Source organism: Physella acuta, unplaced genomic scaffold (genome assembly GCF_028476545.2).
Source record: "Physella acuta isolate Inbredline_101_S28 unplaced genomic scaffold, ASM2847654v3 ptg000063l, whole genome shotgun sequence".
Lineage (NCBI taxonomy): Eukaryota > Metazoa > Mollusca > Gastropoda > Physidae > Physella > Physella acuta.
Genome location: NW_026731583.1, coordinates 758,812 through 780,039, shown reverse-complemented (window position 1 = coordinate 780,039; position 21,228 = coordinate 758,812). Strand labels below are relative to the sequence as shown.

The 21,228-nt window shown below is 34.3% G+C and overlaps 2 protein-coding genes across 3 annotated transcripts in view; both read right to left on the bottom strand.

The window, feature by feature from the left end:
• The window catches only part of LOC131950641 (zinc finger protein 436-like), an 88,293-nt gene that overhangs the window by 19,297 nt on the left and 47,768 nt on the right, over positions 1-21,228 (bottom strand). The window lies entirely within an intron of this gene.
• The window catches only part of LOC131949929 (zinc finger protein 883), a 30,499-nt gene continuing 14,548 nt past the window's right edge, over positions 5,278-21,228 (bottom strand). Inside the window, exons 1-2 of one of the 2 annotated variants that reach the window (XM_059311893.1) lie at positions 12,105-12,216; positions 5,278-6,966 (exon numbers count right to left, since the gene is read on the bottom strand). In XM_059311893.1, the coding sequence (XP_059167876.1) occupies positions 5,413-6,954 (1,542 nt within the window). In that variant the 5' untranslated portion in view covers positions 6,955-6,966; positions 12,105-12,216 and the 3' untranslated portion in view covers positions 5,278-5,412. Of the gene's footprint in view, positions 6,967-12,104; positions 12,217-21,228 lie in introns of those variants that run through there. The other variant, XM_059311901.1, reaches the window with a different exon arrangement.

Genomic DNA, 21,228 nt, shown 5'->3' with positions numbered 1-21,228 from the left:
AGTAAAACAATGCCAAAGTCTGTCACACACTTCCGGAATTCACCGGAAGTACTGTAAACCATACTTTATTTGGTGTCATCTTTTATTTTTATACAGAATGTTTAAAATTTAGATAGATTTATTTTTGTAATCATTTTTACATTTTGTAATCATTTTTACTATTTTCGTAATCTAGATTTTTTAACTTGGCCTAGCAGCTAGATATCTAGCTAGATCTAGATCTAATTAATTAAAGGTAGCAAATCCGCTGCAAGCAAAAAACATTAAATTATTAGCCTACATTTGACTTCATTATTTAAAATTCATATTTATATTAATATATGTTTTTTTTTTATTTTTAGATCTACTAATTTAAATCTACTATCATATTTATTCTTGTTTCCTTTTGTCGATTAAACTTAAAAAATTAAAACATTAATTTACTACAATCGACTTTCAATTTATTTATATTCCAATGGTCAAATAAACCATGGTTTACCGTAACTCTAGTTACCGAGACTCAACAAACATTACCCGATAATTTCCGACGCTAAACTAAGGGATTACCTAGTCTAGATCTAGACTAGTTCATTCATGATCTCAACAGAATCCGACATGATAAAGTGACGCGGAAGCAAAATCGTGTGAAGTGACTAGGGCCCCTTAGGCCTACTGGTAAAAAGATGCTTCGACAGAAAATACGAAATTCAATTGTTCTGCGCATGCGCAGTGACCTGCGTTAGGGTTAGGGGGTCATCCATTTATGACGTCCACACATTTTTGGGATTTTGGACCCCCCCTCCCCCTGTCCACAAACGTCCACTTTTGACGGACACCCCACCCCCACCCCCCGTGGACGTCCACACTGACTATAATTTTTTGCATAATCTTCTTCCACTATTACTCAAACTACTGCATTAAGTGTGTTTATACTCAGAGTATATATAATATTACAAATACCGGTACAAATGTGTTTTATTGATCTTCGTATCTAGATTTACAATAAAATGTGTTTACAAAAATAAATTATGAAAGCTTGTTTTATGGTAATAGCTTTTATTTGGAATCAAACCAATACTGATTCATTGCTAGGTTTTAAATTGTAATAAATTTTAAAAGTACTTTGGATAAATTAAAAGAATATATTTAGTCTATAGAAAACTATATTAATATTTTTAATTTACAACATTTACAAAATAAACGGTCATGTGTATCAATTTCTGATACTTTTTTTAATATGGAGGAAATAATGCCCACCATCACACAACCTACAAGGAATGAGGGTCCTGGATAACTAGTAGCACTATAAAAGACGCTTTTAAATCACAAATTGTTCTTCTGGCTGCCTCTTTAAATTAAGCCATAGGCTATTAACCTCTTTTTGAAGTTGATATTTCAATTTGGAAGGATAAGCCTTTTGATACAAATCATTTAATTTAGCATATTTCGCGGTGTTTTGACTAGCCATTATTTCGCACACTTGTAGTCGCATTGACACTGTTATATTACTGAGTCCAACGTTGATGCTAGTGTGTATTAACGCCCCCCCCCCTGTCACACACCTGAACAGGGACAGCGTGCTAACGCCCCCCCTCTCTCTCCCGTCTAACTGAACTGGGTGATCCCGCCTACCTAGAGAAGTGTAGGCTAGGGCAATGCAGGTCGCCTGGTATTTGACCTGGGATGCAAATGTGGGGGAACATGTAATTGGATCCTATTGTATTCGAGGTTAAGCCAGGGCATAGACCCAAGCTGGGTGGTGGGCCAGAGAGATATGACAGTTGAACTTTAGCTTCGCTAGGAAATATTTTTCTTTCACACTACCAAAAATAATGTTAGATTTAATGTGTGGACGTCCACACTGGGCCAACCCCCCTCCCCTGTCAACACAAGTCAATTTTTTTCGGACCCCCCCCCCCCCCCCGTGTGGACATCATAAATGGATGACCCCTTAGGGACAGGGAGTGTAACACCGCGTTTACACTTATGACATGTATACTAGACATTAATGTGGAGTTTTAACCTCCCCCTACCCTCCGTCGTCCACTTTCGACGAACTATCTCCCCCCCCCCCCATTGTGGACGTCTATAAAAATTTAGCAGACCTCTAAAAACATGCTGCAAAGATACTTATTCATTTATATACCATGTGAACATTAACTGATAATGTAATATAGGGATTTGATATTTTCGATAACATCTAGGTCTATTACTAGGCCTAGATAAGAATTTGAAGTTAAACTTTTCCAAGATGTCCGTAAGTCCAGAGGCGTAGAGGGGACGGGGGAGGGGGCGACCCGTGCGCCGACCCTAGGAAGGCACCAAAAGGGTCAGAATTTTTTTTTTAAGCTGCAGTTTTGAATTATAAACAGTCACAGTTAAGAAATTTAACGGCTACAAGCCTTTACATACTGATTTAACTGTTTCTACATTGATTGTGTAAAACAAATACCCTTACGAAACAGCGACCGGCAAAAAATGCTTTCCATTTTTTTCTTGACCGGCGAGGGGGGGGGGGGGGGGGGACTTTCTCGCTGAATAAAATTGGAAGAAATTGGGTCGGCGTGGTTGAGTCGGTAAAGCTCATGGTTGCTAAACCGGAAAGTCTCGAGTTCGAACCCTCGTTCGATGAACGAAGCTGGGGACAGCCACTCTTCTAGGAGAGACAACTCCAAAATTAAACAACTGCTGCCTTGTAGTTTGTTCTTGGAAGAAAAAAAAAAAGAAAAGAAAAGCAGGCTGAAATCGGAGTCATGGCCTCAATTTGACACTAAAATTATGAACCAAGAAGAAACAGAATTAGACGAGTATAAGTAAATTTCCCTTTCAAACCAGACAGTCTACGGGGAAAGTGAAGTAGAGTTCACTTGTTTCTGTGAACTTGGCATATGAACAGATAGTGTGGTCAGCACTATGCCCAGCTGCCATTACTTACCCTACCTAATGTAAGTTAGGTACCCATCAGAATTGGGTGGGCTCACAGACGGTCTACTGACTTGAACCTGAGACTTACAGGTTAGCAATCCAGCTCTCTACCGCTAGACCAATCCGGCATTTAGTCCATTTAGTAAGAATGATGACTAATTCTTTTTAAATGATTTCTGAAAATCACTGCCTATCTGTAATTTATTCGTTTGTGTTATTTAAAAAAAAAACTTTATTAAAATATATAGACTTCTAGCCTATCTAATGATAAAATTAGAACATTTACTCTAAATATTTCAGACATTTATCTTTTTGGCTGAAGTTATGCAAAAATGTCAAATGACACCTGTGACTGTGTTTATGCATGTAGGTGGTGTGATAGTCCAAGAACCATAAATAATTTTTTTTTTAATTATGATTTGTGTGCAGATCTAGATCTAAATCTAAGTGCTTATAGTGCAGTGTTAATAAAAAATATAGGAAAGTTGTTGAAAAGTATTGAAGCTGTAACAACGAAGAGATAGTGAGCCTCAGTCTATGTTACAAACTGAGGCATGATCATATGACCAATAACTATAAATACATATTAAAACAAATTGACCAAACCGAGAATAGTCTAGAAATTATTTGAAAGGCCCATCAATTATTTTAATTTGTTTAAAAATCATGTATTGGTAGGCACAATGTTACTAAAATAAATATGGTTATAAAAAAGGTGACTGATTTTTGTTGGATTTAACTAAAATTGGATGTAGGGCCTATTTGATGATTTTAGCATTGACAGTTACTAAACAAAAAAAAAAACCTGAAACAATTTGTTGTGTACATTTAATCACTGAAAATGACAACAAACATGGCTGAACTAAGTTGTATGGTTAAAAAAAAATTATTTAGGCCCCTAAAAATTGTATTGACTTAAATAATTGACAAAGTTTTGAGTACCAATTAAATACTATAACATTTTTATTAAGTGTAATTTTGAGAGGATCGATTTCAGAGATCCATACAGCCAATCAAGGTCTGTCTTACAAAAGTGAAACTTAGGAGTTATAAAACTTTACAAGTATTATGTAGAGTAGCCTTGAACTAAAAATAATAATTTACAAGTTCTCTGGATATGCAACTTTTGGTAATCTATCACTTTAGGTACGGAAAATTGCCCACGACTAGTAATGTGAAAAACAGGTGTTTCCTTAAATTTTAATAATTATTTCACCTTTTGAGGAGGATTTAAGTTTAAAAAAATACAAAAATGTTTCCTTGTTTCATTTATGCACCTGTTTTTAAATAGGTCTGGTGCCCAAGTGGCTGTCAGCTGTCCATAAATTTTCTACCACACCTACACTTATTGTACTCTGAGTATTTTTATCCCATTTAAAGTTGTTTTTTTTACAGTATAATATTTGTTATGAGTCTTGAAAATGAAATTACGTGTGTATGGAACTCCATACAAGAGACACAACTTGACATCAAAAGAGCTGCATGCGGCTAGACGCAAGCAGACCCCTGTTGTATACTTTACCACAACAAAAAAACCTTTTCATAATACAAATATAAAAATTGATAAACTATGGCCCACTATTGGATAACCGCTAAATAAAGTTATGTGATGAGAAAAAATTATAAAAGGGTATTTTAATAATAATTTGCTCTAGAATTAATTTATTTTGTTAAAAAATGAATTAAATTGGTGTTAAAAGTTTTCTTTCCAAACCTGATGGTATATAGGGCAAGTGAAGTAGAGTTCACTTGTTTCTGTGACCTTGGCATATGAAGAGATAGTGTGATCAGCACTATGCCCAGCCGCCTTTACTTTCACTAACGTGAGTTGTGTACCCATCAGAGTTGGGTGGACTCAGGACGGTCTAATTACTTCAACCAGGATATGAACTCGAGACTTACGGGTAAGCAGTCCAGCTCTCTACCGCTAGACCACTCCATCCCCAAATTGGTGTTAAGTCATAATGAATTTCCTACCTTACCTCAAGAATGGATTTTTTATGAGTATTAAAATTAGATATTTGAGAAAATCTTTAGTAACAAACATCAAATTCAAGTGGCTTCTCTTCCTGATTGATTTTTCTCATGTGCATATAGACTAAAACTAAATAAAACTTTGAGAAAATCTTTTATGACAAAAACCAGATTAATGCGGCTTGTCTCTTGAATGACTTTTCAAGTGCACTTAAATAAGAACATTGATAAAATCTTTTATACATACATATGGCTTATAACCTGTAAGAACACATATGTCATAACAAATTATTCTTCTGAGTAAACCTTTTGTGACTAATATCACGTTCATGTGGCTTTTCTCCATAATAATTTTTTTTTGTGTGAAGATTAACAAGAAATTTGAGAAAACCTTGGAAGTCAAATGTTACATTCTAGTGGCCTTTCTCCTGAATGAACTTTATTATTTTGTCTTAAATCAGAACTTCAAAAAAATCTTTTAAGACAAACATCACATTCATATTGCTTATCTTCTGAATGAATAATTTTATGACGTCATAGATCCTTCATATCCACAAAGTTTTTATGACAAACATCACATTCATGCGGCTTATCTCCTGAATGAACTTTTTTATGTCGTAATAGACCCACCTTCTGCACAAAGTTCTTATGACAAACATCACATTCATGAGGCCTTTCTCCTGAATGAATCTTTTTATGTTTTCTTAAATTAGAACTATCAGAAAACCTTTTATGACAAACATCACATTCATATTGCTTATGTTCAGAATGAACAATTTTATGACATATTAGAGCCTGCATATCCACAAAATTTTGATGACAAACATCACATTCATGAGGCCTTACTCCTGAATGAACTTTTTTATGTTGACTTAAACTATAACTTCGCGAAAACCTCTTATGACAAACATCACATTCATATTGCTTATGTCCAGAATGAACAATTTTATGATGTAATAGATCCTTCATATCCACAAAATTTTTATGACAAACATCACATTCATGAGGCCTTTCTACTGAATGAACCTTTTTATGTGTTTTTAAATTAGATTTTTCAGAAAACCTTTTATGACAAACATCACATTCATGAGGCCTTTCTTCTGAATGAACCTTTTTATGTTTTCTTAAGTAAGAACTTTGAGAAAACCTTTTATGACAAACATCACATTCAAGTGGTTTTTCTCCTGAATGAATAAATTTATGTCGTAATAGACCATTCTTATCACTAAATCTTTTGTGACAAACATCACATTCATAAGGCCTTTCTCCTGAATGAATATTTATATGTGTTCTTAAATTAGAACTTTGAGAAAACCTTTCATGACAAACATCACACTCATATGGCTTATCTCCAGAATGAACATTTTTATGCATATTAATATCAGAACTTTGAGAAAATATTTGATGACAATGAACAACCTTATTTTTGTCCATAGACATTTGTAGATTTTCTTCAAGTCCATTTTGTTGTTTGTCCTCAAAAAATAAAAATTCTTTAGCTAAGTCTTGTTTTAAACTTTCAGTAGTTGACAATTCTGGTTTTAAATTTTCAGATGTTGAAAATACTGCTGTTGCCGCAGGTTTCTTATTAATTGTTTTAATTGAAAATGTAATATCAGGATTAAAATTTTGAGAAGTATTAACTGACTTGTTAGGTTTTATATCCTGGAAATTAAAAAATGATAATTCTGGTTTTATGTCATCAGAAGTAGAAAATTCTGGTATAACATCAGGTTTAACATCTTGAGGGTTTTTAAATGTCATATCAGGTTTTATATCCTGGAAATAAAACAATGTTGATAATTCTGCTTTTACGTCATCAGAAGAAGAAAATTCTGTTGTAACATCAGGTTTAACATCTTGATGGGTTTTAAATGTCATGTCAGGTTTTATATCCTGGAAATTAAAAAATGTTAATTCTGTTTTTATGTCTTCAGAAGATGATAATACTATGGTTGATAGATCAGGTTTCAAATCTTCAGAAGATGAAAACTCTGTTAATTCATTTGACTGTATATCTACAGTAGATGAAACTGCAGATAACACATCTGTTTTAACCTCCATGCTGGACAGCATCTCAGAAATGAACTGATGATTAAAAAAACATAAAAGTTAAACCGATGTAAATGTTAGTCAAAACAACTTTAATAACATGGCAATAATTGCAACACATGCCAGACTTTTGTTAATCTTCTTCTTCTTCGTTCTTAATTATTAGTGTTGAAGGGGATCGAGATTTATCCGCCAGGGGGTTTGAACTCGAGACTTTTGTTCGAATTTATCAACCATGAGTTTTTTGCCGACTCGACAACGCTTTTGTTAATCTGATTACTAAGATTTGATATGAAAATAGATGACCAGTAATGCAAATCCATAAGAACTGTAGATTAATATCTTGAGCTACCAGTTGTTTTTTTTTAAATTATTTATCAAAATAGAATTACTAAGATATTAACAATAACAAAAATCAAAACTTGATTTGCTGTTGTTAGTTTTTAATTGTAAATAATAAGTGCTTAATCTTATCCAAATATGTAATAAAAGTTTAAAAATTAATTTTAATTACAGTTGTAAATTGTAATAAACAACTTAATGAACACTTGCTCTCTTCAGGTAGCTTGGTACTAATTCGCACTAAATGTTTTTTTAGTTTTGTTACAGAATAGGACTTGTAAGTTTTTGTTCTCTCTCACTTAAATTCAAATCCAGTTAGCCAGGGAGAGATAAAATTTGAACCAAATCAATTGTTGTGAACGGGATTCCTATTGATAACAAAAAAAAGGGCGGCTTTAAAAATCATAAAAAGTTGCCATAAAGCAACATTCGCAATAACTTTCAACGCTATTTTATTTGTATGGCAGGGAACAAATATATGTGCTTGCATAAAAGTTGTGTGTGGGTAAGTATATGGATTTAATAATTATTTTTTTTTAAAATAAGTATAACAGTAAAAATATATAGGCATATAAACCTAGTGAAATGGGTACCCATGGTTAGTTTAATATAATCAACAAGCTACAGCAAACAAAAACGTAGCTGACATATTATAATCAAATATGTGAATAAAATTATACCTATATTCTTGTACATTATATGCTTTTTCTATAATGATAAGAGTCAAACATATATAAATATTGCTAGAGTGATGCTTTAAATTTGCTAGTATAACAAAAAAAGGGGAATTATTTTTAACATATATCGAATGTAAATGTTATGATTGAGTTGCCCACTAGGTTATCAAACTAATGATAACTTAGCTTTTTAAAGATGGACATAGATCTAGTATCAATTATCTTTTTAGACTAAACCTGAAAATATTAGTTCATGTGATGGAAAATGTTATAGACCTAGACCCGATAAGCTTAAATTAGAAGGAGTCTACTAAATATTTAAAAGGGGTTTTGGAATTACTTGAAAAAACATTGGAGCCAAAAATCACCACCTTGATAATAACCAAGCCACATCTAGATCTATATGTTTATTAATATTATATGTAGGCCTATGCTTTTAGAGCCTTTTAGTAGTAGCAGACTGCTATTAAAATTTGTTACTGGTATCTCTCCCTCCCACTGATATCATCAGTGTGTACGATTTAATAACCCACATTAATGTGGGCAAATTTCGGTAAAATCTTAGTTTAGCGTCGTAAATTCCAACGTAGCTAGTAATGTGCGATGAAGGTAACTAATGAATATTTCTTTCATTTGGCCATATTTATGTCATATTTTACATAACATAACAGATAATTGAATAACAAATCACAATCCAAGACCAAACCAGTCATAAATATCCTGGAATAAACTTTAAACTACCCCGTTCGAGACAACAATGAGTAAATACAAGCAGCGGCCATGTTTTAAAAACAATAAATTGTCTATTCGCATGTCGTTTGTGTTGATTTTGTGGTTTAATATGATTGTTTTGTATTGTTTTAATATATGCCGGGGGTCGTCCATAAATGACGTCACACTCGTAGGGGGGAGGGGGGTCCGTAATTTTGTGACGTTGTGTGATGAGGGGGAGGGGTTCAGATGGTGCGACGTCACACTTTTGCATTTTAAAAAAGCAATGTTACAAAACGAATTTTAGACGTTATTTTGCGTTTTAAAAAACTGTTTTAATACATTGTAATAACAATTGATTAAAATACTCTATTTTGACAGAGTTCAGACAAGATTTTGGAAAAATATAGCTGTTTAAAAAAATTCAACTGCAATTTTGAGGGGGGGGGGGGGGTCGTAGGTTGAGGTGTGATGTCATATTAGGGGGGGGGGGGGGTTTGGCTTTTTGTGACGACGCTGTGACGGAGGGGAGGGGGGGGGGGTAAAAATCGTCAAAAAAAGCGTGACATCATTTATGGATGACCCCCTGTATAGTAAGTTTTCTTTTTTTTTAAATATAGTTGACATGAATGACTAATAGACCTTATCAGACTTAATAGTGTGCATCCAAGACCACAACAATTGTTGGGAGGTTGAACTTTTGAACACTTTATTTGCAGTAAGCAAATCAATATTAGATGACGTCGCTCTTAAGATAGTAATGACAGCGTGCAGTATTACAGAGCAAACATGAACATATTGTTTCAGATAGAAATTGTGATTTGTGGTGGGGAGAGGTTGAGTAGAACTCAGCGATGTGATTTTGGAGACGGGTCAGGTTTTTTTTTCGTGAAAACAGGATGGTTGTGGGAGAAAGACCAGCTGTAGAAGTAGGACGCGTCATTCATTGGTGATCCATTTTCTCAGTGGGGACGAAAGAACTATTAAGAAGGGTCAAGAAATGTAAAAAGCTTGCTGAGTCGCATTTCTTGAACCCTACCTTTTTCATTCCCCCACTTAGCACATCGTCACCGAGTTAACGCTCGCACGATACGTCATGTAGCGGTACCGCCGACCGTTAGGCTAATTTTATAGAAAAAAACAACAACAAGCACTGCCTTTTTGACGCTTTTGCGACGTTTAATTTGATTACATAAGTTGGTGTTCATTAAACACATCTATCACTCGTCCATTTAAACGTACGTAGTTATTTCTGCAAGCTTGCTGTCTTGAGACTTTCGGCCCTTTAAAAATGTATTAAGCTCACACCGTATAGAACTAGACTACCCATATTAAGCTCCAAAAGAAGCTTGGTGAAAACAGGATGGCCGTCCGATTTTGTAGCTGCTCTGCGCTTTATAAAAAGCACAATAAACGATAAGATGACACTTATATTAAAGTAAATTATAGTTCTGAATCTTGATACATTAAAAGTGATATTCGGAAATTATGAGCCAGACAGTCAACGTGATATTTCAATTTAAGTCCAAGAAAATAAATTTCCTCAAACGATGGAACATTACTAAATTTTTGCGCAGTTTAGCGAAATTGAATTTAAGTATTTACGTCATCTTACAAAGCGCGATAGTCTACTGGTGCTCTAACGCGGCCCCATGCTAATGGCCGTATTCCAAACCCCCCGCATTAGACGCGGCTTATTCGTCGGCAGGCATTTGGTGGCAAGCCTTTTTGACGGGGATAATGTGTTAAGTTAAGGCCGTTTTGCCAAATGTCTTAAACTAGCAGGCTTGCAACATTTATGATAATTCGTTTTAAGCAAGGTATACGTATACTAATGCTTATTTATCGTTATTTTGATTGAACAAAGCATTATAGAGGTTCTCCATCAACCACATAGGTATTTTTCCCCGTTCACCTCCTTTCATGAGACCGACACGTCATAAATTGCAAAGCCGCCTGAGTTGACGTCACAAATCTTCACTCACTCCCGTAGCAAATCATATGTGACATCATTTATGGACAACCCCATATCATTATCACTCACTTGGGTACTTGATATTGACAATTTGACAACAAAGGATAACCAAAATGTGTCTGGCAGGTGGAGACTTGCGATCGACCATAATGACAACACGCACTTAAGGGGTGGAGTGGCTGATTATTTTAGATGATGTTTTACGAGGGAAGCTGGTGGATAATACATTTTGTCTCTCTGTATATATAAATGATGACGAACATTTATTGTTGTCAAAATTATGGCTAGAGATCTTAGATAAGGCAGAGCGAAGCGTAATTTTTTACATTAGGGGTCATCCATAAATGACGTCACGCTTTTTTGACGATTTTTACCTTCCCCCCCCCTCCCCGCCGTCACACGTCGTCACAAAAAGCCAGACCCCCCCTAAAATGACGTCACACCTCAACCTACAACCCCCCTCAAAATTGCAGTTGAATTTTTTTAAAACATCGATATTTTTCCAAAATCTTGTCTAAACTATTACAATTTATTAAAACTTTTTTCTTTTTTTATAATGCAAAAATGTGACGTCGCAACATCTGAACCCCCCCCCCCCCTCACCACACATCGTCACAAAATTACGGACCCCCCCTCCCTCCTACGAGTGTGACGTCATTTATGGATGCCCCCTTATGACTTGTTGTGACATTGACAACAAAAATATGACGGAGGTTGGGGTTTAATTAAGGTAAAGAGAAGTAAAAAAAAATGTCATAAGTTACGATAGAATCACTAGATCTAACTGATGAAAAAAAAAACCTGAAATGAAAATAGTGAACATTCAAACAATAAGAAAAAACTCAAACTATATAGTAATAGTAAGATCAAATAAACATTAGTAAAAAAAAAACGTGATTTAAAACATGGATACAAGTTGCATCTCACAATGCTTCTAGAATTAATAAAGTTGTTTCTTAGGACATTCAGTTTTTAAAGAGCAGAATTTAAATTAAAAAATGCTTTGTTATACGGACTATACAACAAGACAATCATATTTAAATACATTTTCATACGAATAGAAATGAAAGGGAAGCTACTCTAAATAACATTTTCTTAAGATGGCTGCTGTTTTTAATAGTAAATTTACTATCTCGAACAGGGTTGATAAAAATTAATTTCAGGATATTTAAATTGATTTAACCATAAATGGTGATCTATTATTCAATTATTTATAATATTTTATCAAAATATACGAAAATATACTCATATTTAATGACATATTCATTATTGCACTCTCTCCTACATTACTAGTTTTGGCCGAATTTACGACGCTAAACTAAGATTTTACCCAAATTTCAAACATCGTCATCACCAGCGTGATCGCCGCCCCGTTTTCTTGTTATATCAGTAGCATTTTGAGGATTTAGATCTAGATCTATGTTTTGAAAAATACAAAAACGTTTCCTAGTTTCATTTAGGCTATGTACCTGTTTTTAAACAATTGAATTAAAAAATTTCAGTAATAAATGAAGACTAGCGATGTTTCCAACAGATGCAACCATGCTCATTTACTATAGCAGCCATCTTGTTTATTTTTTTTTATTGGTAGGCAAGATTCAGGGGAAGCCACTCTAACTTACAGATGGCCGCTTTTTATAAAGGCCTAGAATAGATCTAGACTCTAGATTCTAGATCTATCTACTCTAGTATTAGGCATACTGCCTAGCTTCGCTTAGGTTTTCAAAAGCATTTGATAATTTGAATGCTAATTATCACGATGAGGTGTGGAGTGCTTAAATTTAAACAGTAGGCCCTAATGCTAATTTTAGAGAAGATGTTATTGAATGTTTTTTAACATCCGTTTTCGGAGATAATATTTAAATTGTATGACTAAAATGGAATTAGAACTACTGAGTTTCCATGAACAGTATATCTCATAATTTATATTACATTGCCTTTTAAAATTAATTAATTTATTTAATTTGGATACGTAACTGAATTAACAACTTAATTTTTACTAAAACAAATGCTATACTTCGTCATTTTCTGTTTCTGTTTAAAATAGTATTAGGATACAATTATTTGAAAAATAATCATTTTAAAAACGTTACCTCCCTTGAAAACTGAACGTATGACGTATATCTTTGTTTTCTTTTTAGCGCAATTTCCATACTGGGATTGCGATTATTAACTCTTCATTTCTGGATGGATGTGTGTCCGCAGCCTTTAAGTCGTATCTCCTCCTCAACGAAGCAATATCGAGGTCTAGTTCCAAAGCAAATATGTTAAGCAAGTTCCGAGGATGAACATAGGCCAAAAAAATTCCCGGAATTCCTTCCTGGATTTCCCGGAAAAGACACAAAACCTCGAACAAATTCAGTTTTGGCTCCATATCTCGGCAACCAGACCACTTAGCGACTTGAAACATTTACCAATCGATTCCTGCCATAATTTAAACCAATATTGCCGAAGAAAGTTTTCAAAAATATCCTTTCGTTCAGTCACAAAAAATTAATTAAGAACATTTAAACTGAGCATCGTGTAGGCTTAGGATGATATTTTAAACTGAGCATCGTGTAGGCCTACTCGTTAAAATAAAACTATTTCCGTTGATATTTTCTATTACCCCCTACACGTTCGCATATTTTTAAAAAAATCTCGTTAATAAATATTTGTTCTATTTTGTTTTGAATTATTAAAACTACTTGTGTTGCATTATTTATTTGCTGAATATATGATTTATCTCGATTTAAAATTGTTTTGGATAACATAGAGAAATTGCGCTTAAATTGTCACTAGACTTTTTATTAACTTGTTTTAAACACAGTTGCTATGCTTATATAAGAAATTACGGTATATGAACATATTTAACGATTATAATGGCTGTTTCCGACGGGAATAAAGTTTTTTTGTTACCCTCCAGGGTCGGTCTACGACGTCACATAATATTAAGGGGATCGTTCGTCAATTTATTTATATATATCTCATATAAGAAGAATTTCACTCACGATCATCTTTTAGCCCTCGTCGAGGGCTTTGGGTCTGACCAACAGTGTTTCCATACGGCCTAGTCATCTATAGTAGTGTATGAAAAAACTTAGCATGATGTACAGACGTTAAGTAACCTAAAAATTGTGTTGAAAATTCCCTGTTTTTCCTCATAAAATACAAAGATTATATAGGGAAATACGACTGGTCAGTTTTGACCCATTTCCCGATTTTTTCCGGACATGGCGAGTTTTTGGTGACACCCCAAGGCATTCTCCTACCACCTCACAAAATTTCAAGGGGGGGTCGTCGGAGGAAATTTTTTTTTTCGTAATATAGCCCATATAAGGCGCCGGTCAGTCGGGATCAGTTTTGACCCCCTATCCGTAGACTTTTTGGCAAACCGACACCGGCCCTCGTGTTCTATCGCCCCAAGGCACCATCGTGCCAAATTTGACACGCATGTGGCGCCGGGAAGATTTGACCACTTTATACATATAGATATAGCAAATCTTGCTCGCAAACACTGCTGTTTAAAGTTAATTTTTTTCCTATATTCATTGATTTAGATTTATAATCCATTGATCTATTATATTTGACACAACTATATCACAATATAGTTAGTCTCATATAAATTCAATTTTCTTCAAATTATAAAAAGAATAGCATATATCTGTAGAACTTTAAAAATGCAATCCAACAGTACCGATTTTATTAATTTAGCATAATTGGTTGATTAAATATAATTTTTTTTTGTGTCGCAAATAAAATATATAGAAACGCGACCAAAAACGCAGGTAAAAAGTCAAATTCACTTGTTTTAAATCTAGTAAGCAAGAAAAGACATGATTCTTTCTTACTATTGAAATCAGTTTGCTTATACCTACATTTTTTTTACACCAAGGTGAAAGTAAATAGTTTATATAAATTTATAAAATGCCATTTATATAATTTATTGTATGTTTTGTGATGAATTTTCATTTGGAAAATACCGCATTTGGAAGCAGAAAGGTAAATTTTACAGATCAGATGTTGTTTGGAATGTTATAGATCTATATCAAAATGTTTGTTTAATAAAATTCAATTAGAGACCGCCCATTTCTGATGGGTACCTGATATACATTGGGGAAATTAAAGGTAAAAAGTAAAGGCGGCTGTGAATAGTGCTGACCACACGGACAATCACTTCATATGCCAAGGTCAAGAAACGTGAACTCTACTTCATCTGCCAAATAGATTGCTTGGTCTACAGAGGAATCTTATTTAATGTTTACAGGGGCCTAATAAAATTGAGTTATGTTTGTAAAAACATTAGGCATAAGCTTTAAAAACTTATTTTGGTCAATATCGGAAAAAATAAAAATATTTTCGACTAAATGAGTTGAAAAAATCTTTGAATTTGTGTTATTGTTTATTTGTTATTATAGCTTGTAGTATTTAGAATGAAGCTTTCTTTCTTAATTACAAGTTGTATTAATTTCAAACCTTAATGTGATTTCTTTTTAATTCAGTATTAGCCTAAATGTAAGGTAGGCTACAGAATTCAGATATTACCTATGGTTTTGTGATTTTTATATGTTTATAACATTTGTATTTATGAAATGACCTGATGAACTTATTAAGCAAACTGTTTTATTATTATGTTAATAGGCCTGCAAGTTATAAGTACAAAATATAGATACCTAATCACCAGAGTTTCTTCCAGGCATCTCTTCGGGAAGGGGGGGGGGGGAATTTTTTTACCGAACCCCCCCCCCCCCGAACGACATAAAATTTATATAATTTATATAGAAAATACATACTTTTAACAGTGTCCGCCCCCCCCCCGAACGAAATTCAATTGTTCTGCGCATAATAGCTGCATTAGGGTTAGGCCGGTTAGGGACAGGGTAAGTGTTAGTGTAACACCGCGTTTACACTTATGACGTGTATGCTAGACTAGACTCGGTGTCATCCATTTATGTCGTCCACAAAAATGTGGAGTTTTAACCCCCCCCCCCCTCCCGCTCCCCTCCCTCGTCCACTTTCGACGAATCCCCCCCCCCCCTCCATTGTAGACGTCTATAAATATTTAGTAGACCTCTCAAAACATGCTGCAAAGATACTTATTCATTTACACACCATGTGTACATTAACTGATAATGTAATATAGGGATTTGATATTTTCGATAACATCTAGGTCTATCACTAGGCCTAAATAAGAATTTGGAGTTAAACTTTTCCAAGATGTCCGTAAGTCCAGAGGCGTAGATAGGGGGGATGGCGGGGGAGGGGGCGCCCCGTGCGCCGACCCGAGGGAGGCACCAAAAGGGACAGAAAAAAAATTCAAAAGCTTATTTTAAGCTGCAGTTTTGAATTATAAACAGTCACAGTTAAGAAATTTAACGGCTACAAGCCTTTACATACTGATTTAACTGTTTCTACATTGATTGTGTAAAACAAATACCCTTACGAAACAGCGACCGGCAAAAAAACGCTTTCAATTTTTTTCTCGACCGGCGGGGGGGGGGGGGGGGGGGGGGCTTTTTCGCTGAATAAAATTGGAAGAATTAATTTGACACATTTACACTAGATTGGTGAGTAGATTTTTATCACTAATAATAGAAACCAATTGTATAAAAGTTGATTGTGCATTGTGTAACTGTAACCGTAAAAAAATGTTAGTAAGGTTAAAACCCACACTACCAACTTTGTCCAAGATGGTCGGGGGGGGGGGGGCTTTTACATCAAGGTTAATAGGAAGGATTTACACCGGAACGGTGAGTAGATAAATCGTGTAACAGTTAGAACAGAAACCAAATGTATTAAAGTGTAATGTATTGTTTCACTCGCGGGTTTGTTAAATGACACGATTAGTTGTTGTTGTTTTTTTTACGATTCTTAGGATTCTCTCAACTTCACATGATAGATCAGATAATTATACTGGATTGTATTACATATTGCCTGCATCTATCGTTTTAAAGAGGAATGAAGATCAAGGATTCTTGTGCATTATATTTTGGTTAATGATTAATGATTAGGCTAATTTTTTAAAAAATCCATTGTTTATAAAAGAAACAAATCAAGCTAGAAACATTATAAGTGAGATGGTTTAGAAAAATGGACCCAGTCTACAATTGATACAATTGCAGGTCTACATAGGGCCTACAGTCTAGTAGTTTACAGTAGGCACCTAGTGTGTAGCTAGTATACTAGTGTGTAGCTTTCCCCTGATAAGCCATGTGTGCTATAAATGACATAACATGACATCGAAGTGAGAAATGTTGACGGGAGAGCAGTGGGACTTTCCCCTTTGTTCTCCCTGCTGGGCCCTGAGGGTCAAAATTATTTAAGAGATACTATCTCTGTGGGTCTGGGTATCACGGAGGTGAGAAATGTTCAGGGAAGGGCAGTGGTACAGGCTCCTCTTTGGTTTTATTGTGGGTTAGAAAAAGGTGGAGGGCTGGCCGGAGATTTTGGAGCAATCTTAATTTTAAAATAATTACAATCTACATACTTCATAATAAATATTTTTAGATGAATTATAAAAATTCCTATGCGTATACAGCCTACACACATTACATTACATTAAATTAATCCTAAGTTAATTTGCACTCTCTAAATATTTAATACATAAAAGTATTAACAAATATCATGCAAATATATATTTGTGACTTTTTTCCTGTGACTTTTTTTCTGTGTTTTTATTTTTCCTGTGACTATTTTTTCCTACAATCGGGCTGGCCATCAAGAGGGTTAAACATCAGTATTAATGTGTCTGATAACTTCCCTGCTGGATTATAAGGGTCTTAAATTGTATAACATGCTACCCAGATTGGTTGAGATTGGTTATTACCCATGAATTATTTTAGCCGTTGTAGGAGTTAAGTGGTCTAACGTTTGCTACAGTAGTGTGGTTGTACTAGATCTATTGCTACTAAATCGTGTACTTAACAGAGAATCTAGAATCTACATTAACCAGATCTAGATAACATATAATATATTACTGCACTTGATCAGATTCGTCTACTTAAACTCTAAACGCAAACAGAATTGCTAACAGTATTTTTATTTAGAAATTTCGGCCACATATTTATATTATTCACAAAACTGTAAATAACAGTATAAGGATCTTCAATTTCTAAGAGTTCAAGTCTTTTAACGTATTTTTCCTTTTCCGCGGGTGCGGTTCTTTACATACAGTGAACGCGTCCAGCGCTGGTGAACAGCTGATTGTGTTTACGTCTGGTGTACACCACTGTGGCGGCGGACGCAGGTATCACGTGATTTAGGTCACCTGTTTGCAAGGACTCTATATGATCAGTAAAATAACATACGTTTGAAGCGTGGGGGGGGGGGGGAGGAGGGGGCCGTTATCATCTGTATTGTATTTCAATGCTTTGATTGAAACCAATTACTTACTTTTATAACAAAGAAATAAAACTGTACTAATATAATAAATGAAATCCACCTTTTACGATTATATCCTATTTAATTAAATATAATTGCTCATCCCTAATGGCTACTAACTACCTATCCCCTCCCCCACCACTCCCTACAAGAAGATTTATACACAATAAGTCGAAGCTTGGTATATGGCTAGGGGTGAAAGAGGATGGGTGGAGGTCCACCTTTCAGTAACTTTCACCCTTTTTTATCAGTCCAAAATTGACGCAACTAAAACGCTTAAACCTTCCCCTTTCCTCCAGCCACCCCCCCCCCCCCACACCTTAACACACTGCCCGTTAAGTTTTCCAAAAGTAGAGCTCACCCCCCCCCCCCTTTCCCGTCACGGCAACGAAGGAAAGTTTTTTTTTAATATTAAAAACGTAATGTACCACCTTATGTAGATGATTGTAGGGAAAAAAGTCACAGGAAAAAAAAACACAGAAAAAAAAAACACAGAAAAAAGTCACAGGAAAAAAGTCACAAATATATATTTGCATGGAATGTGTTAAGACTTTTATGAATTATATATTTAGAGAGTGCAAAATTAACTTAGGATTAATTGAATGTAATGTTATGTGTGTAGGTGGTATACGCATGGTAATGTTTATAATTCATCTACAAATATTTAGTTTTAAGTATGTAAATTGTAATTATGTAAAACATAATATTAATATCATTTAATAGAATGTTCCAACGTCCTCGGTTTTCATCGTGTTTTTTTTAAATACTAACATTAAATTACCATGAAATGGTAAATTCATCTGACTTGCTGCCCTCAACTCATCGCAACAATAGTTATGCTTAGTTCAACCACCTGTACTGCCCACATTTATCACGCTTATTACATACCACGTATATTTAATTGTGTTGGAGGGGATCCCATGAAACACTAAAATTAAGAACGAAAAAGGAGAAGAATTAGACGAGTACAAATAGTAAGTAAGTTCCCTTTCAAACCAGACGGTCTAAGGGGCAAGTGAAGTAGAGTTCACTTGTTTCTGTGACCTTGGCATATGAAGAGATAGTGTGGTCAGCACTATGCCCAGCTGCCATTACTTACCCTACCTAATGTGAGTTAGGTGCCCATCAGAGTTGGGTGGACTCAGGGCCGGTATACTGACTTGAACCTGAGACTTACAGGTTAGCAGTCCAGCTCTCTACCGCTAGACCAATCCGGCATTTAGTCATTGATCAAGTAGTGGTAAGAATGATGACTAATTCTTTTTAAATTATTACTGAAAATCACTGACTCTCTGTAATTAATTCGTTTGTGAAGCCTGTTATTTAAAAAATAATTAATTAAAACATATAGACTTCTAGCCTATATAAAAATACTAGCCGTCCCGGCCAGGCCCTACTCTGGCTTCTGTGAAAAACCTTTCTGTTAAAGACCATTACCTGTGTGTTTAGTAATCATCATAAACCCGGCATTGCCCACCCAAACCACAACCAACCAAAACAACAAAACGCAAACATAACGCTAGCACAATTACAAATACAAAAGAAAACAAAAACCTAACAACAAACCCAACCATAATCACAAACACAAACAAAAAAACAAACAAAAAAGCAAACGAAAAAAAAAACCTAACAACAAACCCAACCACAACCACAAACACCAATACGAACACAAAGAAAAAAAAAACGAAAAAGCAAACGAAAACAAACCAAATCAACGCAAAACCAACCACAAACACAAACCCAAAGAAAAAAACACAAACAAAAGAAAGAACAAAAACGAACCAAATCAAAACGCAACCACTAACGCAAACCCACCTAAACACAAAGAAAACACTAACGCGAAAATCACCTGTTTTAGCTTAATGAACGACTATAGTACCCCAACTTATTTATAGTCTTTTGCACGCACTTAAACGAACGCGCCTGTTTCAATTTAATGAACAATTATAATACTCCAAGCTTATCCGTATAATACCTACAACATTTGCACGTGATAAATCCCCGCTAATTATGTAATTATTTTTTTTTCCAACACCAAAACAAAGTAATTAAAAAGTAAATTCTTTTCCACTAATGCAATGGTTTTATAAAGGGAAGTAATTGTGTTTTCCTAATTTATCAAAGGGAAGAAAGTGCTATAGGACTAAATAAAGACAATTAAATTTTTTGTAAAAGATGATATTTTTTAAAAACTTGTGTTTAATGAACATGCCGAAAATTATTGCTTTCAGTTTGATAAATGAAAATTATTTCCCAAAACTTTCAATATTAATTTTTTAACTCATAAATTTAGACCACTAGGACTTTAATTATCTAACACTTAAATCCATAGAAGTATGTCAACGACAAACAAACAAACTTACTACATGTTAGTTACATACAGAATTGAGCTTTATATATTAGATATGGTATAGTTCTGAGAATAGTGTAGACCTACAATTTAACCTATGGGTGTCTAGTATATAAGGACTAGATTCTAAATCTGTCCTAACACTTACATTTAAATTACAAAACTATAGGTTCCCTATTTTAAATGAAAACAGGTTTGTTAAAGCATAAAGATAGTGTAGGAAATAATAGGTAAGGTTATTAGAAAAGAGAATTATTTAAACCTGTGTGGGTTTTATTTCTAATGATAAAATTAGAACATTTACTCAAATTATTTCAGACAATTATCTTTTTGGCTGAAGTTATGCAAAAATGTCAAATGACAATTGTGACTGTGTTTGGTGGTGTGATAGTCCTTCAAGAACCATAAATAAATTGTTTTTTTTTTTTTAAATTATGATTTGTGTGCAGATCTAGATCTAAATCTAAGTGTTTATAGTGCAGTGTTAATAAAAATACAGGAAAATCGTTGAAAAGTATTGAAGCTGTAACAACGAGGAGATAGCGAGCCTCAGTCTGTGTTACAAACTGAGGCATGATCATATGACCCTTAATAAAAATTGTTTAAGTCCACTATAAATACATATTAAAACAAATTGACCAAACCGAGAATAGTCTAGAAATTATTTTAAATTTGTTTTAAAAGCATTTGTTTGTAGGCACAATGTTAATAAAATAAATATGGTTATAAAAAAGGTGACTGATTTTTGTTGAATTTAACTAAAATTGGATGTAAGGCCTATTTGATGATTTTAGCATTGACAGTTACTAAACAAAAAAAAAACCTGAAACAATTTGTTGTGTACATTTAATCACTGAAAATGACAACAAACATGGCTGAACTAA